The following is a 17,969-nucleotide window of genomic DNA, read 5'->3' as shown; positions in this document are numbered from 1 at the left end:
CTGTTGACAAGAAAACATTATTTTCATTCTTAAATTGGAAAACTTAAATTAAAAAACTAAAGAGGTTATATTTTAAAATGTATAGAATCCCATTGAATTTGGTGACAACATTAGTACATCGACTTACAAGTGGGTCCCCCAAAAATTTCTCATTTTCAAAATGTCCTTAGCCAAATTAAATAATGATTTATAAATTTATCGGAGATAAGACTTCAATTTATTGAAGCACATGTAGAATTTATAAGGAAATGGTCAAGCAAATTTAAACGTCATGGTGATAGCCAGCTCGTTGTCTGATGATAAGTTTGACAGTACATTCAAGCCGAAGTAATTGGCGATGATGAAGCAGTAGAAAATTCTTATCTTTCATACGATTATTTCAGTTGGAAGATTTTCTTCTGGGTTTGAGTTATTCCTTATTTAAATTAGCCGTTTACATTCCCAACATGTAGCCGGCATTCCCAACATTTACAATGTTAGAAAAATTACCGTTAACGGTATTATACCGGCGTTTCAGTGGTCGGTCGGCACGTGAAAATAAACACCGTGTCGCCGTTTTTATTCTAATTTAACACTAGAAATCCGTAAAACACCTGATAAAAACGGCGAAACAGTTTATTTTCACGGGGCGACCGGCCACTAGAACGCCAGTGGGACCGTTTTTTCACCGTTTTTCTAACAGTGATATAGCTGGCCATAATAATAGAGAGCTTGAAAGCATTGTATATACTAAGTCCAGACTCACCAGAGGCCAGGATGGCATCGATGCCCAGGGGTAATTGGGACTTGACCTCGTCAGGGATGTCGGGCAAGATCGGCTTGGCCGTCGTCCTAGGCTTGGTGGCATCTCGAGAATTCTGAAGAAAAAATTTTATGAGTTTAAAGATCTCTAAATGATTTTTTTTCGTTCTAGTTGATTTTAAATCACGAATTTAAGATAACAAATGTGGGATGCAAACTTGAAGCCAAATGAGTTCAGATGATATTATAATACTAATTTGTATATTTTATTCATCCTAGGGTTTCGCTAAGCATGAAATTACTTGTGTCCGTAAAAATATTGAGATGCAATGGTAGCACTGACACTGATAGTTAATTTCAACTTTTTATCTTTGCCAATAGAAAAGAATAAATTTTCCTCACACGTTTTGAATCGATATCAAAGTAAACTGCACTGATAAACCTCAAGAACTCGAAGGGTTAATGAGGTTTAAAATATTTTGTTGTCGCATTTTTGAGTAAAACAAAGGCGAGATGGGACATTATACGAGATGGATCTAACGAACCTAAAAAGAAAAACAAATGAAACTTCAATGTCCTCTCAAATTGATGTGATAAAACATTCCGCAGGGGCGTAACGAAACATAAGAATCGCTAAGTATGTATATAGTGGAAAGAAAAATAAGAATCGATAAGTAGTGGAGTTGAGTTATTTACGGATGGTCTGATGCATGAATATTTTCTTGAAATGTCGTGGAGGGACAATGTGATTCAAGTTTCTCAACTTTTCAATTCTCATGATTGTATCATTTTCATAATGATTAAGTAAATTATATTAGTTAATACGGAACTACCTAGATACTTACATCAGCATATTGAAGGTTGTTTCGAAGCAGAATGTTCTCTATCTCTCCAGACTCAAGGGGTGTGGTAGGTTGGATGGGTTTGGGTAGCAAGAAGTCTGGGTTGAAGCTCCCACCACCGCTAACTTTCTCCAAGAACGAAGCAAAATCTGAAGAAACTGGAGGGGAATCTTTGATGACAGCAGTTGTGGAAACAACATTTTGTAGGCTTAGAGGCCGATAGGTTGTGATTAATCTAGATGGTTCTGTTGTGGATTCGGAAACTGCTGATTCTGTGGCTGCCTGAAGAAGTTTCGTTGGCGAAGAAAGGTCGAGAGAAGATTTTCGTGGAGGCAAAAATGTCGGCCTTTCTCCAGGGCGATTACGTTGGATGAAAGGCAAAGTTGGTCTTGTTCCAACAACAGATGGTTTGCGGCGAATAGGAGGCAAATCAGATCTATCAATGGATGAAGGATGCCTTGAAATTGGAGTTTTGATCGTCAAGAGTCGGCTTGGCACTAGCGGTCGTGGTTTCTCGTCGCTGCTTACTAAAGGCTTTGGTGGCATTAACCCATCAGAAAGTGTGGGTTTAGAAGGTAAAGCAGGAGGTTGTTTAGCCTCAGGAGATCTTATTCCAGCACTTGAAATGCGGTCAACTTCAGCTTCTGAAATACGTTTTCGAGTATCGTCGGATTCTTCGGCGTAGTCGGTTGGGTGATCCGGATAGTCGTCGTACGATGAATCGATAATTTCATCAGTTGGGATCGGTTCCTCTGCTCTGAGTTCGTGCTCTGTAATGGCACAGAAAAGTGGTTCTATTTTGGTAATAGATAAAGTTTTTTTTTGTTGCTAAAAACTGCGTAAAAGGAAATTCAAAATATGTTGTCGGCTATCCCGGAAATTTTTTTATCTAAATTTTTAGAATATAAATGTTTAGAAAATAAATGTTAAGAAAATGAATGATTAGAATGTTTAGAAATTAAAAAATCATTTGCAACTCATATTTATGCGTAATTTCGTTTGAATTTATTTCTGCTCGTAAGTTTAGCTTTCGGAGTTCCATGGGCATCAATCACTCAAATGATCTGAAAGTCCCCTTGTACATTTCATGATTAGAATTAAGTATCCTATGCTGATTATATCCTAGAAGCAATAAAATTATTGATTATATTCATTAATATATAAAATGATTCATATCTTTAGTAAGATACGCCCATAATTTATTTATAAACAACACCAGTGTTTATAAAATAATATATTACTTCTGGCTTGATACAGCAAGTATTTTTTATTAAGAAAAACGACACCCACCACAGACGATTAGCGGGCAACATTCTCCAGGCTGGTCGACAGCTCTACACAGGCTAGGCACTTCTTGGCACTCCTGCGTGCGGCAAATGAGTTGGCCGAAGTAGCACCGGCATGACTGGCAAGGGTCGTCCGTAAAATTCACGGCTATTCCTTCACCGAGTAGCTGGCCTCCGCTCCAACAAAGCTCTTTATGATGAAAAAATGCATTTGAATGAAATTTTATCACATCAAAAACCAATTTTTTTACAAAAAGTTTGACTTATTTTTGTTTCTGACCATTTCTAACCAAGGGTCGCCCGTGAAATTCACGGCTATTCCTTCACCGAGTAGCTGGCCTCCACTCCGGCAAAGCTCTTTATGACGAAAAAAGTGCATTTGAATGAAATTTTATCGCATCAAAAACTAATTTTTTATAAAATGATTGACATTTTTGTATCTAACCATTTTATGGAAATGATTGATAAAACGATCAATAGATTAATATTATGGTAACGCGTATAGAAAAGAATTCAACGAGATAGAGGGCCCAAGGTTGTGGAATATGAATAAACAAGTATTGCAATTGAAGTTTACAGATGGTCGAGAAACTTTGGTGCATAAAATGTAAATAAAACTAACGGAAATAAAAATTGAGCACTTTAGTAGTAATTTTTTAAAACGGAATTTTCATGCTGTTGATTTAAAATGGAATTTTCCAGAACTAGCAACTACCGAAACAACTGGAAAAAGTGACTAAATCAACTGGAAAACTACTGGATTCTGGTAGATAAAAAAGTTCATAAAATGGCCTTCAACAATTTTATTGTAGTTGTCGAATTTTTGAACGGTGACTCTGAACTCTAATTAGGAATTTGTGAATATATCATGTGCATTGAATGCAAACAAAAATTAAAAATATATTGCAGTTGTCGAAATCTTTATATTTGTTTCTACCTTTGGCTAAACCCTAAGGTTTGTAATAATATTTTAGGTAATAACGACTGACTGAATTCGTATATATTTCAAATTATTCTCAGGACACATTATATTGAATTAGTCTGCATGCTTTTTTCTGATTACAGTCCTAATAAGTAAACATGAATTATATAAGGGATCTTAATAAAATTTTATGGGAATGGAGACCCCCTTAAAATAGGCCTATAATGACGCCACTGTGCCTGAGAACTTACCATGCTGGCCTGGAATCGATGCAGCTGGAAAAGAAAAAAAATTATTTATATTAAAATGATTATCTGCAGGTATTTTCAAAGTTCCGTGCTGCACAATCAATAAGAATGACACCTGCAAAAAGATGTTTATCTTTTTATGGTATATTAATAGCACAAATGCATTTTTATTAGACAATTGAAAATAATATTATGATGCTTATAAATTTAATGCATTAAAGTAATCAGCTCCATTCATATACTCAAAAAATCTATATTCGTGAATAATATATTTTAGCGATCTAATCGGAGTAGCTATGATGAAATTCACACATCGCAACAATAGCATAACATAATAATAATAATTATAATAATAATAATAATAATAATAATAATAATAATAATAATAATAATAAGAAATAACATTACATTTCATTTGTGTTCACTAACCAGACGGATCTGTAAAATCAGACCCTGCACCGAGTGGAGATGACTCATCAGCAACATTGTCTTCAGCTTTTTTAACAGCATCCGCCGCGACAAATGGGATGATTCTGGAGATGGAGTTATTTCTGTTACAGCAATATAAAATAAAGAAAGAAATCACTTTGGGTAGAATTACGAAGTGGAAAATGACTAATGTGAGGATATTTGCAAGAACTTATTGTTCCCTGGTTTTAAGGGGTTGTGTTCCGTGATTCTCAAATCCGAGTCTTACTGAATGGCCTGGAAGTTATTCGATTTATACAGCTCAAAGTCGCTTGGATCCATTTTGGATTAGTTTGTGTAAAAGCATATCGTACTTTTCTACTCACTGCAAATTGGGTAGAGATGGTGGTAATTCAGAGTCTTGTCCTGTAGGCCTGGTATGAGTTTCATCATCACTTTCGTGCAAGTCTTCAGTTTCCGAATCTGGCTTCAAAGCTTGGAATCCTGTTTCGATTAAGGGTGGGGAAATAACATCAGAAAATTTATCTTTATTGAGTCGATTGGCCAGGCTAAACTTTGTAGGTTGTTTCTTGTGAGGCGATGGCCGAACGAAGGGTACAACAGGTCTGGAACCTGGAAGAACTACAGTGAGCTTCGGTTCTTCGCGATCATCAGTATCGGAAAATTTGGAACCGACAAAACTGCCGTCAGAGACTTCATGCAGATGGGGTGGTGGACTGGTATTGTTCTTAGAATCCGGTTGGAAATTTTGGCTTTCAATGGAAGTAGTGACATCGCCAATCATTTGCACTGGAACTCCACTGTGAAAATCGTGCATTTGGTCAGTGATTGGTTTTCTATCAACTGCATGTCCACTTTGATCTAGGGATCCATTTTCGCCAGTTGAATCATGTTGAACAACGGAAGAATCTTCTTTATGGGAAGTATGTGTCGTTGTATTTTCAAAAGCGGCTCCTTGGTTTTCACCCATTGAAGCTTCGGTTGTTGAATTCTGAGAAGAGTCATTGTAATCACCGTAGTCATAATATTCACTCGAGCCCTCACTATCATACTCGTCATATTGTAGCTCATTGCCGATATTTTCTACCACGTCTGAAGTAGTTGTTGCATTAGTATTCTGGCTAGATGAAGCTTTGTTGTCTACTTTTGGAGCAAAAGCTTCTATATCTGCATCAGAAGAAGGCTTTGTATCGGATCCGTTTAGAAGTGTCGTTGATGACGGCATTAAAGTTTGAGTCTCTACTTTAGAGTCTACGGCAGTTTTAGGTATAAACTCGATGACCGAGGGGCTGTATTCAGAGGCATTAGATACTGATGGAGCGATAATGTTGCTTTCATCTTGTACGTTAGGCAGTTCGGTTTCGAAGGATAATAGATTTTCAGTGATAGGTTGGTTGACATCTTCAGAGTTGACATCATTTGGAGTGTCGGGGCCTCTCTCAGAATTTATGTGATCAACCACATTTGGTGAGTCAGTTTCAACATGACTAGTCGGGAGAGGTGAAACAGCATCTGTGGGTGCTAAGGAGTCTTTTTTAATAGCTTCTATTTGTTTATTTTTGTCTGTATCGAGCTGATTTATGAAATCTTCAAGAAAACCATCAATGGCAATCACAGGTGGCATCGATGAATTAACTTTTGATCCCCCGTTTGTTTCTTCTGGGTTCGATGCTGGTGGTGTTGAACTTTGCTCAGATGTACTGGGTTTAAATTTTTCAACAAAATTTTCTGCGAATTTAGTGTCTTCTTGCACAACTTCGGTAACCGGTTGTTCGGTTTGTGAGTTATCAAATGATTCAGAACTGATGTTTGATGCGTCCAAAGGAGCAGGGGGTAGCATTCCAAAGTTTGGTACATTAGGAAGTGGCTGCATAGGATCGTTGACCCCTAAATGAGTTTTATGAATCATATGTGATGATGATGATGATGGTTGCCCATCATAATCCGGACTCGGTCGGAGACCAGGAGGACGTAGAGGACGACCGTCGTGTTGACCAAATTGTCCTCTATCGTTTCCTGGAATTTGGAACCCAGGACGAAGTCTGTTGGGAGGAGGTGGTCGGAAATCAGGTCTGAATGGTCGGTACTGATGGTTAGGTTTTTGCGGCCTAAACACTGGGGGCCTTGGCCTTCGGGGAAAGTTTGATCCTTCTTCTCGATCATTGAGCTGCTCTTTTTCGGTCTCATTAAGAGACACGTCGTCTCGCCTCTCCGGTCTTGCAGGTCTTGGTCTCTCAGGTCGGGTAAAGATGTCCAACAATGCACCGAAAAAGGACGGCACCGAAGGGGCTGATTCTTCCGACTGCGGAACCGTTCGCTTATCTTCCGTAGCGTTTACAGGCAATCCTTCTCTCTCTTTTTCTTTATTTGCCGGAATATTTTCTTTTTCATCGTGAATAACTTCAGGTAAATCTCTATCATCAGTAACTTCTTCTAAATATTTATCTTCTACCTTGGTGTGAATACCTTGACTATGTCCGTTTTCTACAGGATCTTCATGATTAAGATCAACAGGGATAACTTGACCGATTCCCACAGCCGTCCTTTCGTTGTTCTCCGTGCCTTCATCCACCAAACTCGTAGAAGGTGAAGTACGAGCTCTGGTGTCGCCACCACTATTTTTATTCATTGGTTCCGCAGAATTGTGGCCTCCGTTATTATTTTCTACAACGTCCGGCAAAACTTGCCCTCTTGTCACCACAGATTTTGAGGATGAAGGCTCAGTATATAGGGAGGAGGAAACGCTGATATCAAAAGTATCTTGGTCACCAACGTCAATTCGGCCCGAATTTGGCCTAACAATTAGTGTCAGCGGAGGTCCATTGGGATCATCATTTTCTATGATCATCTCTTGAATGCCAGAGTTCTCATTAGAATCTAATATATTCTTGCGATCAGTTCTCACTTGGTTAATAGCAATATCTGTTGGATCGAATGTAACTTCACTAGCTTTTGAAGCATCTTTAACCGATAGTCCTGTAGATACCTGATAATCTACCACAGTGGCATCTTTTATCTTTTTCTGTGAGGAATCGGGTTTGGTGAAAGCATGTTCGGGCTGTTTCGAAACAGAAGTTTGCGATGCTTCTTGTGATGCTGGATAGTAAAACCCATCCCTTAAAATTTTCATTCCTTCAGAAATTTCGTCGAGATTGGAAACCGTCAATTCTGGGTTGATCAAATGTTTAGTCTCATTTTTTTCACTATTTATCAACGGAACTATGGACTGCATGAGACGATCGACATTAATATCAACAATTGGTGAAATAGTTGTGCTGGCATCGGTCTCGTAGTCGTCAGAATAGTAATAAGGTTCATTCTCCAACTCAGGATTGCCATTTGACGCATCATATATGTCCGTCAGATCTTTGTCTATCGTTCCAGCTTGAGTTGCATTGTCTGAAGGTTTAAATTCAGGCTGACTCGTTCCCATTGTAGCTGCAACTACGTTTTTGATGGCACCTAAAATTCCATAATCTTGCACGTTACTGTCATCTGAAGGATTTGTTTTCTGGCTTATGGTTTGACCAATTATGTTCATTCGTTCAAATTGATCAGCTAAATTTAGGGAATCATTTTCAAATGTATCGTGACTTGAAAGTGAATCATGTCCTTCTCCTTCACTTGAAGCTAAGCGATACTCGATAGGATGCGTGGTTACCGTAATCACATTGAGAGCATCAACGGGAATCGGAGAAGCTGAAACTTCGTCGGACTCCCTAATTTCCAACGTGGGCGGTGTTGATGTAACGGAGTTGTCGACCGATTTAATCTCGGTAACCGACTGATCAGATTCACCAGTAACGTAATCGTTTCCTTCAATTATTTCATCCACTGGTATTATAGTGGATAATGGACTACTTGACGGTGGAATTGATGGTGTGGTGGCTGGTGAAGTGGATGCAGTTCTCCTTTCCATAATTTCTTTAAGCCGATTTCCAGGTCTTCGATTGTATAACGAGTCTCTGAAAGGACGTGACGTAGTAGAAGTTGAGTAGAATATTGAGGTAGTAGTCGCACTTTCTTCATTTGCAACTGTTTCTGTCTGTCTATCATATTCTTCCATGTTGTATCCAGCTTCGTTGTTTTTTATTGCTGGTAGTTCAGTCGAAAAGCCATCGAAATCGGTTGTTGTGGGATTTTCTTTTGCTTCAAGTTCAGCGGTAGTGATCGAATCATCATTTTCAGCATTATTTTTGGCATTGATTAATGCTTCTAAAGCAGACATTACGTTGGTGTTTGCAATGTCAGTGAAACCATGTACTAAAGTGCTGCTGTGCACATTTTCAGACGCTGGAGTAGGTCCGTCGCCAGTTTCCTGATCTTCAACTGCTTCTTCGTCTGTGGTTGAACCTTGCGGGTGGCTTGTCGTCACTTCTTCGATTAAAGAGTCTTCAAATTTGTATTTCTCATTCGGATTTTCTTCTAGGAACTGAAGGTGTTCCAGAGAACTTTTCATTGTATTAATTTCTTCAACGGAAGTTGTTCTTGGGATTTCAGTCATGGATTGACTTTCATTCTTTTGTAGCGAAGTGTTTATTCGAATAGGTCGATCAGATCTTCCTGAGTTCTTGTACTTTGAAGAAGCGCGACTCTGTTCACCGGTCTGAAAGAAAATGATTACAAATTTATTTATCTCTTCTACACTAATTTCTATTTATTTAAAATGTGATAATTGCTGCTAAAGGGACTCTATGTTGCGTATCTTTTACTGTCATATTGGGGAAACAAAGGTTATGTACTCATATCAGTTTTTTAAATATATTATTTGGGGGTTTTGCACTCACCTTCCCTGACGATTTAAATCGGAAAAGCGAGGGCCTTTGTCTTCTCGAGTCCACAGTAATTTTTGGAGCCACGCTAGCCTCAATTTCTTCAGTTAGCTTTGTTGTCTGTTTTTAAGAAAATAAGTTTTTCAAAATTAAATTATGTCTTCTTGATTATAATGATTATTTCCATTAAAATTTCTATCAATAGCATTAACATACGCGCCGTAAATCATACGATATGAAAATTAAATAAATCATTGATATGAAATTGCACTTTAAGGTATATAATAGTGCGCATGAGGCTGAACATGACTAAAGTGTTTTAAAATTAAACTAAAATAAATTTAAATTGTACCTCTTGATTTGTGGATGCAATTGATGGTCGCTTGATGGTTGGTCGCTTGAAGCCAATTCTCAACGGTGGAGAAGCCTCTGAACCCCGAACTTCAACTTCAGCTAATTCCTAGAAAAATTTCCGTATCAGAAAAATTCATGTTGGAAATTTTCGGTTTTACTTTTCCATCTCTCATTTGATACGGTAAAAAAAGTAGATGCACACACAAACTGTCACATTTTTCATTTTAGCGAATTTTCTCATTTATTGAAAAAAATGCCCTATTGTGCTCGTCATGTCCGTCTGTCTGTCCGTCCGTCTGTCTGCATGACCGTCCGTCCGTCCGTGACTTCACGTTTTCGTCGACGAGAAAATGCGCTCTCTGTCACTCACTGCAGTGAGTACTGAGTTATATTTTTTTGGAAGATGGCTGCATTAGGCTGCCAAATTACTACCGAATACCGAAATAATGAACAGTTTATGCACACTCAGAATGATTCATTAATTAATCTGTTACATGCAAATTTTAATGTAACAGGAAAAGAAAGCCTCCCATATCATCTGCTCAACTGTTACAGAAACCCTACCTATTTTTTCTTCATTGACAGGTAAAGCAAGGGGTCAAATGTTCTTTCTCTTATCACGAGGACTTACAACACGGTACTTTTAATAGGAAGGATTTCATGGGCAAATCTTGTAGTACTTCTCAGAAGTTAGTGTTGAATTATCCAAATTTAAATTAATAATCTGGTCTGCTGAATGATTCATGTTGTTTCACTATTTTTAACAATCTCATATTATTGTATCTGATGTAAATGACATAAAAATAAATGGTGTTTTGAAGAGAATTATAAATGAACTCGTGTACTCTTACTTTTAAAATAGGGCAATATTTTTATTATATTTCGTTTCATGTATTCCTGAAGTTAATTATAGACATTTTACAAGTTTCATAAATTCACCTTAAAATAATAATATTTTATTTCAGAATATATATGTAGGCAATTGCTCTTACTTCAACTGGTGAAGTTTCGTCTGCACTTTTGCTGTCTTCAAGAACTCGGTCGCTTTTAGAGTTTGCATTTTGTTCGGACTCTTGCTTGCGGCGGAGGGCGATCGTTTGCTGTCTCTTTTCTAGTATTTTCTTCCTGGCATCATCGGTTTGCTGTTTTTGTTCACTCTGACGATCATTGGAACCAGAACTGATCGTATCGCTTTCTTCAATTATTGGGTCAGATTCAACTCGCGAGTCAACAATTTTAATTTCTTCTTCAACAATTCGTTTTGAGGTATTCAATTCAATTGGTTTGTCATCTACTCTCGTTTCACCTTCAACAATTGGGTTGAGAGGCTCGTGTTCAACTATTGATGCCTTCTCTTTTGTTTCCAAATCAACGTCGGATTTTGGATCAGTTGATTCAATAATAATTTTTATATCTTCTTGCACAGATGGCTGAGCTTTCTCCGGTAAATGTTCTTCATCTTGTGGCTGATCTTCCTTTGATTGTACGGGATCTTTTGTTAGCTGCCTAGTATCAACTTCCTCATGTTGATCCGTTTGCCGATGTTGATCTGGATCATCATCTGTTGGGTTTTCCTTTTTCTTTTTATTCGTTGCATGTTCTTCTTCCTGTGGCTCATTTTTGGGCTGCAATGTACCCTCTTGTTCGTCTTTTTTCAAGCCGTCACGTTTTTTAGGGAATGAGGGACGTCGCAGGCTAAACACTCGGTTGTTGGTCGGCCTTTTAACTTTTCCTTGGCTCTCGTTTGAATCTGAGGAATTGATGGACGATGCGTAAGAGGTTATAGCAGAATCTTTATTACTGGGTTGTTTTTTACCTTCTTCCTCACGCTTCGTATTTTCCTCTGCTTCTTGTTTCTGCTGCTGAAGCTGCCTTCGTTCTTCTAGAACACTTGAAGGAGACTTGATGCGAGGCTTGTATCTCTTTGTCACGGGCTTTTCTTCCTCCTGTTACAGTCAATAATCAATTTCGTTTGGAAATTGGGCTTTTGACGTACCAATGTTATACAATTTTATATGTGCTTATCAATTTTTTTTGGATCAAAGTAATGCATATAAATCTATCAGCTTGAGTCAAAAATAACTTTTAAATTTTGTTATTTTGAAGTACTACATCGTTCTTGAAAATGCAATGCATTTGCACCGGTTCAGCTGCTCAGTTATACCTTTAGTGCAATTAAGCTGAATTCATCGGAGCCAAAAACAGAAGAAAGCAATTATGAGCCTATGAAAATCATAAAATTAAAATGTTTATAGTAACTTAATTGAGGGATCTATTAATCTAATTGTTACTATAATTGTTAATTTAATTGTTTAATTGTTAATTTAATTGAGGGATCTGTTGATTTAATTAATTTAATTGAAGTAAAACAACTTTTGAGAGCGAAAAAATGATAAATTCGCCATTTTTATGCGAACGTATTTCTTAAACTACAATTTATTCAAACTTGATCTTGATGCCTAAAATACTAGAAACTCACCTTTTGTTCACCCTGACCTTGAATGCCGTGGCGGGCATAATAAGCCTGGGCTCTCTCCGCTGCCGTTTGCCGGTTCGAAGCCTGGATATAAATTCAAGTTTAATTAGACTTTTCTTTGACACATTGATAATTTTTGGGGCTCATTCTATAAGAATAAATAAAACCTTATTGATTGATACATTTGACACATTGATAATTTTTGGGGCTCATTCCATAAGAATAAATAATAACTTTATTTTAATAAAAAAATTCTAAACTTTTTGAATGACGAGAAACTAGTATAATTGATGTAATATACTATTATAATTACTAACTAATATAATTGAGAAACTTGTAGCTATTACGCTCTAGTCTATAATAAACAATTTCAAAATACAATCAAGCATGTCTTTTTACAATTCTTAGTCTTCGATTGATATAATGCAGCCTTAAAATATATATATCTTAACCTTTTAGCCGGAAAGTTACGATTTATGATCACTTTAAGCGACCTTCCGAAAAAGACCCGACACAGTAAATTGTCTAATCAGCTTCCATTCACATGCATTCCTTCTCTCCATTCACATTCCTCCATTCACATTCCTCTTCTGCCATGCCAAAGAATTGAAATATTATCGTTTTAATGAAAGTTTGACTAAGACAATGAAATTGGCGCTTTTTCCGCAATTTTCTAGGAGATGGAAAAGTAATATCTATTCTCTCTATCAGAGTAACATTTTGAAATTTGATTTAGGTTGGGCGAGAGAATTCCCTTTTCAATTAAATATTTGAATTTATATTATATGAAAAATTTTTAAGCATAGTGACCGTATTTAATGGAGTATTGAATTGCAATTCACTCCTCCAATGTTCAAAAAGTTTGAAAATTCATGGAGTAAATACATCATATAATTGAATAATTTTTAGACTGGTTTCAAAATTTAGAATTTCTTCATATCTCTATGTCTACTCGTGACAGGGTTAAGTTAAGCAGTCGAGTATCATCGAAAAATATATTATAGAACCTCTATGTCGAATTTTTGTACTAAAAAAAAACAAATAATTCTTTTTAGCGCATTTTCTCATTTATGGAAAAAATGCACTATTGTGCTCGCCATGTCCGTCTGTCTGTCTGTCTGTGTGTCCGTCTGTCCGTCCGTGACCTCAAGTTTTCGCCGACTAGAAAATGCGCTCTCTGTCACTCACTGCAGTGAGTACTGAGTTATATTTTTTAATATTCACCTTTTGTTGGGCTCGCTTCAGCTCCAGCATTGCCCTAATCCTAGACGAAGACGCGCCGCCTTTTGCCTTTGGTCTTAGACGACTCACTCCTTCGCCAGCGCCTTCGTCGGTATCTGCCCGCCCGTCTTCGTTGCCCTCGTCAGATGGATCTTTGTCTTCAAGCAACGTGGCACCTGAAAAATACACGAAAACTTTGTTTGAATTGAATTTATAATAATAGAATTTAAAGAAAACCAGAATATTATGCTAACCATATTAGCCAGAAAGGACAGACAAGGCATTTTAATAGAATGAATAGAATGTAACATTTCGAATATACATAATTAATTATGAAGAAGTTAAGAGTTTTGAAACACTTGAAATCTAAATTTATGAATGACATTAGTACAAATAAAGGGTATGTCCCTAACATTGGTATTGTGGACTATATTGATAATGAATGTTGCATAATCGAAATGTCGCATTCTATTAAAATATTTGTTGGTAACCTGCTTTTCAATCTGCCTACGCCAGCAAAAAAATATTTTCGACACATTGAGAGGACAAACAAGAAAACTACCAATAAAAAATATTCCCTGGTTTTCAATGAAACTTGCATAAAGAAATGGTTTCCGCCTAACCATACAAATTTTGTTTAAATGTGAACGCCATGGGATATGACAGCCACAATTTTCTCCACTTGAGCCAGAAATAATCGATTTTCAATTGAAAACGTTTTTATTTATTGTTAACTACAATTGCATTTGAAATTTTGAACAATTTGCATCATTATTAGTTGATCTTCTCATTTCACTAACGCTGGTTGTTTGCGGCGCGATTTTCGATCTAATTCAGATGTGAATGTTGCAGAAGTTTGCCGGGTTAAAAGATTTTTCGAAATGATTTCACACTACGCCAGGAATTTTAGGAACTTTTAGAATACGCCAGAATTTTACGCCAGGGCACACGAGTAATCAAAATTACTTTTACATGATTGAAAATTTTAACTGCGCTGCATTGGTTCCAATTAAAAACACTAACATGCCTGATGCATATATTTTTAAGAGAGCCAGTCATACCTTTGGGGAAGTCAGTCATACCTTTGGGAAAGTCAGTCATACCTTTGGGAAAGTCAGTCATACCTTTGGGAATATCATTCATACCTTTGGGAAAGTCAGTCATACCTTTGGGAAAGTCCGACTGTTCCTCTTGCAGTTGCTGATCATCTTCAGTCAAGTCACGGGATTTGGTCTCCTCACCAGCTTGTTCAAGTGCCCCCTCATCCGGCGCTGCTGACTGATAAAGCAAATGAGCCGTAGAATTTAAATAACTATTTTTAATCTCAACCATGTTAAACTAGCTCTCAATAATTATCAGTTATCCTAAATGCTTGAAATTTTTGAAATCACATGGGGCATTATGGCCGGTTTCACTTCCGACTTCATACTTTTTGTACTATTCGAATTCAACGGCAAGTAATTACTACATATATGAATGTATGATCAAAATTGAAAATATAACTTCCCTAATAATAGTGAATTCCACATCACTTTTATTATTTATCTAGCATACAATGTATTGATGGCATTTATACTACATAAAAGATATTGTAGTCTGGTTATAATGGTTCGTTAAGCTGAGGAACATAAAATTGCGATGGATTAAATTAAGAACATTTTTCATATAATTTTCGTTTATTTAAATTTACACTTGAGCTGTGACATAAAGTCTATTTGCTTGTATCCGAGGAACATCAGCGATGACAGAATTAAGTAATTATTATTTATTTACACTTACATGCAAGGCCTTCGCTGTGTGTTTGTTGTCACTGGAGATACCTGTGAGGAAAAAAAATGTTTAAGAGAAGTAAAAAAAGAATGCAAGTAGGTAGATAATTAACAATCTACTTTGTTTGAAGATATTTTAAGTAATAATATTGGAATACCTAATATATAGCGCACAAGTAATGAAAACATTATCTGGTGTAATTATCTCGTTTGCTGGAAGAAAGTCTATGGAATTAATGATGATTTTTCGCATTCTATTAGATTCATGAGGATAATATTCTCCGGGCAGCACCAGCAGCAGTTGTAAAAATGTTTTGTAAACAAATGTGGAGAATTAAATAAATAAAACGGAATTAAATTGTTTCATAATATGATGTTTAGTACTCAGCATTATTAATGACAATAGAAATATAAGACAACTATACTGTAAGAAAATGTAATGTAAATCCAGAATGCAAGTACATCCAGCGTGCAATAAAATATTTATTTATTAGCGCTGGATTATCTTTGTAATTTGGAATAGTGAGGAAAGAGTTCATTTCCTTACCTCCGCAGTCAAACCTTTCAGGACAACAACCTTGTCCTTCCCAAACTGGCCTACATCCTACAGGACTAGGACATAACTGAACCTCACACTTGACACTGCCATCGAAACAGAAACAAGACGGACACTTTCCGTCTATGAGCTCGTATCCTTCAGACGGGCTGTGTTCAATGTATTCATTGTCAAAAACAGGTTGTTCTGAATTCCGTTTTTTCGAACTTGGTTTTTCCAGTTGCAATTTTTCCGATTCAAGTTCAGGTAATTCTTTAATTCTTGCATCACGTTTGATTCGATCGTTCAATTTTATCAACATGAATGCATGCGTTTCATTTTTTCCATTAGTTGAATCCATAGAATTTTCATTAAAATATTGAGTAACTGATGATTGAGAGTAGACTTTCGTATTAGTCGATGACGGAGTATTCTTCAAATCTGTCGATAAATTTTCTTCTAATTTCGACTTTATATGAGGCTCTTCATTTCCTGAAGCTGATAAGCCTGAAGTAAATTTCCTCCCCGTATGAACTGCAGAGACCGAGTCCGGTCGAATGGTTGTGGTCGCAACGAATCCTGCCTTTGTAGGCATGTCAGGAGTTGATATCGCCGGAGTTTCATAATTTTTCGAGGAAGTAGAAAACGTGAAAGGAGTTGTTTGTTGATCGCTCACGAAAGGCACCTCTGCCCCTTCAGTGTATTTAATGCCTTCTACGAAGCACGACCGCGCTGTGAAAGAAACAAAAGAACAACTGTATTTAAAAAAAAACATCAGGTCGTCTGAAATTTATAGACTTACATAAAAAGATTTAGCAACCAAACTTATCTATTATAATCTCAAAATTTTGTCCTCATACGTATATATGTTTTTAGTCGTAAAGATTTAGAGAATATACAATTATTTGCAGGTCGCATCGCAAAGCATTTCATAAAGTTTACTTGGATGTTTGGAAAATTAGAAGTCTTTATGATAAGGCTTACTCAATCACTGAACCGAGTTAATCAGGTGGAGCATCCAGAGTAACTTCTGACTGGCATTGGTCAGTTTTAATTAATCTGAACCCAATTAACCGTAGTAGATATCTCTGATAAATGTTATTTGTCTCTATGAATATTAAATTAAATTTTAATATCAGCCTTGACTATATCTGACAAAACAAATTGTTTTCAATTCAACTACGCCGTATTTAAGTGAAATTATCTGTGGTCTTTAAGCTGAAATTTTAGTTTTTTAAGCGCATTTTCTCACTTATGAAAAAGGCGCTACTTTGCTCGTCATGTCCGTCCGAGTCCGTCTGTCTGTCTGTCCGTCTGTCTGTCTGTCTGTGACTTCTCGTTGCCGAGTATCCATGATACTCGGCAACGAGAAAATGTGCTCTCAGTCACTCACTGCAGTAAGTATTGTTATATTTTTCCGATTAATATTCAGACAACGAATGACTTCGGAATATATTTTCGTTCTGGAGTTTTTATAGTGACGCTCATGACTTAAGCCGTAACATTAAAAGTCGCAATGGAGAAAAAAAAATTAATGCAGTGATTTTCCTGAGTGAAGGAACTTCATTCTCAATACTTTTAATCTCTGCGAATGAATGTAACAAAGTTACGTTTATAAAATATCTTGTAGCGTTGAATCATTGCAAGTAATTTGAATCATATTTAATGTAGGGACCCAATTTTTTTCGTAGACAGTCTAAATTTGCCTGATTTATTGTTAATGTTGTCGAACAAGACTGACCTTGCACTAGTCTATTCACTGGATTGTTGTGAAATATTCTTGGTAGATCCATCGTTGTTGTGTCGGATGTAGACACGACTTTAACATTACACGAGTCACGATTATATTCACCTGATGAAAAAGCTATAGAAACCTCTCGTTTTTGTCCAGACAGTGATTGTTATGGATTACTTAGATTTCCTTTGTTCGAAAATCAGTTTATGACATGTCATGGATGAAATATGCGAGAAGGTCGCGCAACGGAAGGACCAGAAAGGAAAGAAGCAGGTCAACCGTATACGATACGATACATCTCGATACGCCCAACAATATATACATGTTCAGATAATATTTTGTTTCAAGTTTTTGTTCAGATAATGTAAGGTTTCTTTGTGACGCCGACGCCCGCACTGGAAACTGACACGAATCTAATTTGTTGTCGCGATCGATTTCTGGACCGCGCGACTGAGTTTGGGATTATTTTTATTAGATTATTTTTCTACATTGACGATTGGCAGTTAAAATCAGATTTATTCTCCGGTGTCAGGGTTAAAATATAGCCATTGTATGAGATACGAATTGAGTTATTTTTGGGTCAGTTTTGCATCTTGAGAGAAGAAAATGTTTTTTTTTTCATTTGGAAAGCAAAAAGCC

The 17,969-nt window shown here is 36.7% G+C and overlaps 1 protein-coding gene across 1 annotated transcript in view; it reads right to left on the bottom strand.

The window, feature by feature from the left end:
• The window catches only part of LOC108682933, a 55,135-nt gene that overhangs the window by 1,712 nt on the left and 35,454 nt on the right, over window positions 1-17,969 (bottom strand). The window contains exons 4-16 of the mRNA XM_018172190.2: window positions 15,071-15,111; window positions 14,458-14,569; window positions 13,295-13,467; window positions 12,074-12,154; window positions 10,587-11,540; window positions 9,593-9,700; window positions 9,256-9,360; window positions 4,834-9,074; window positions 4,469-4,572; window positions 4,043-4,066; window positions 2,874-3,059; window positions 1,587-2,353; window positions 746-857 (exon numbers count right to left, since the gene is read on the bottom strand). Coding sequence (XP_018027679.1) covers window positions 746-857; window positions 1,587-2,353; window positions 2,874-3,059; window positions 4,043-4,066; window positions 4,469-4,572; window positions 4,834-9,074; window positions 9,256-9,360; window positions 9,593-9,700; window positions 10,587-11,540; window positions 12,074-12,154; window positions 13,295-13,467; window positions 14,458-14,569; window positions 15,071-15,111 — 7,008 coding nt within the window. The remainder of the gene's footprint in view (window positions 1-745; window positions 858-1,586; window positions 2,354-2,873; window positions 3,060-4,042; window positions 4,067-4,468; window positions 4,573-4,833; window positions 9,075-9,255; window positions 9,361-9,592; window positions 9,701-10,586; window positions 11,541-12,073; window positions 12,155-13,294; window positions 13,468-14,457; window positions 14,570-15,070; window positions 15,112-17,969) is intronic.

Source organism: Hyalella azteca, unplaced genomic scaffold (assembly GCF_000764305.2).
Source record: "Hyalella azteca isolate HAZT.00-mixed unplaced genomic scaffold, Hazt_2.0.2 contig6408, whole genome shotgun sequence".
Classification (NCBI taxonomy): domain Eukaryota; kingdom Metazoa; phylum Arthropoda; class Malacostraca; order Amphipoda; family Hyalellidae; genus Hyalella; species Hyalella azteca.
The sequence above is the reverse complement of the archived record's forward strand: the minus strand, read 5'-3'. Positions and strand labels throughout refer to the sequence as shown.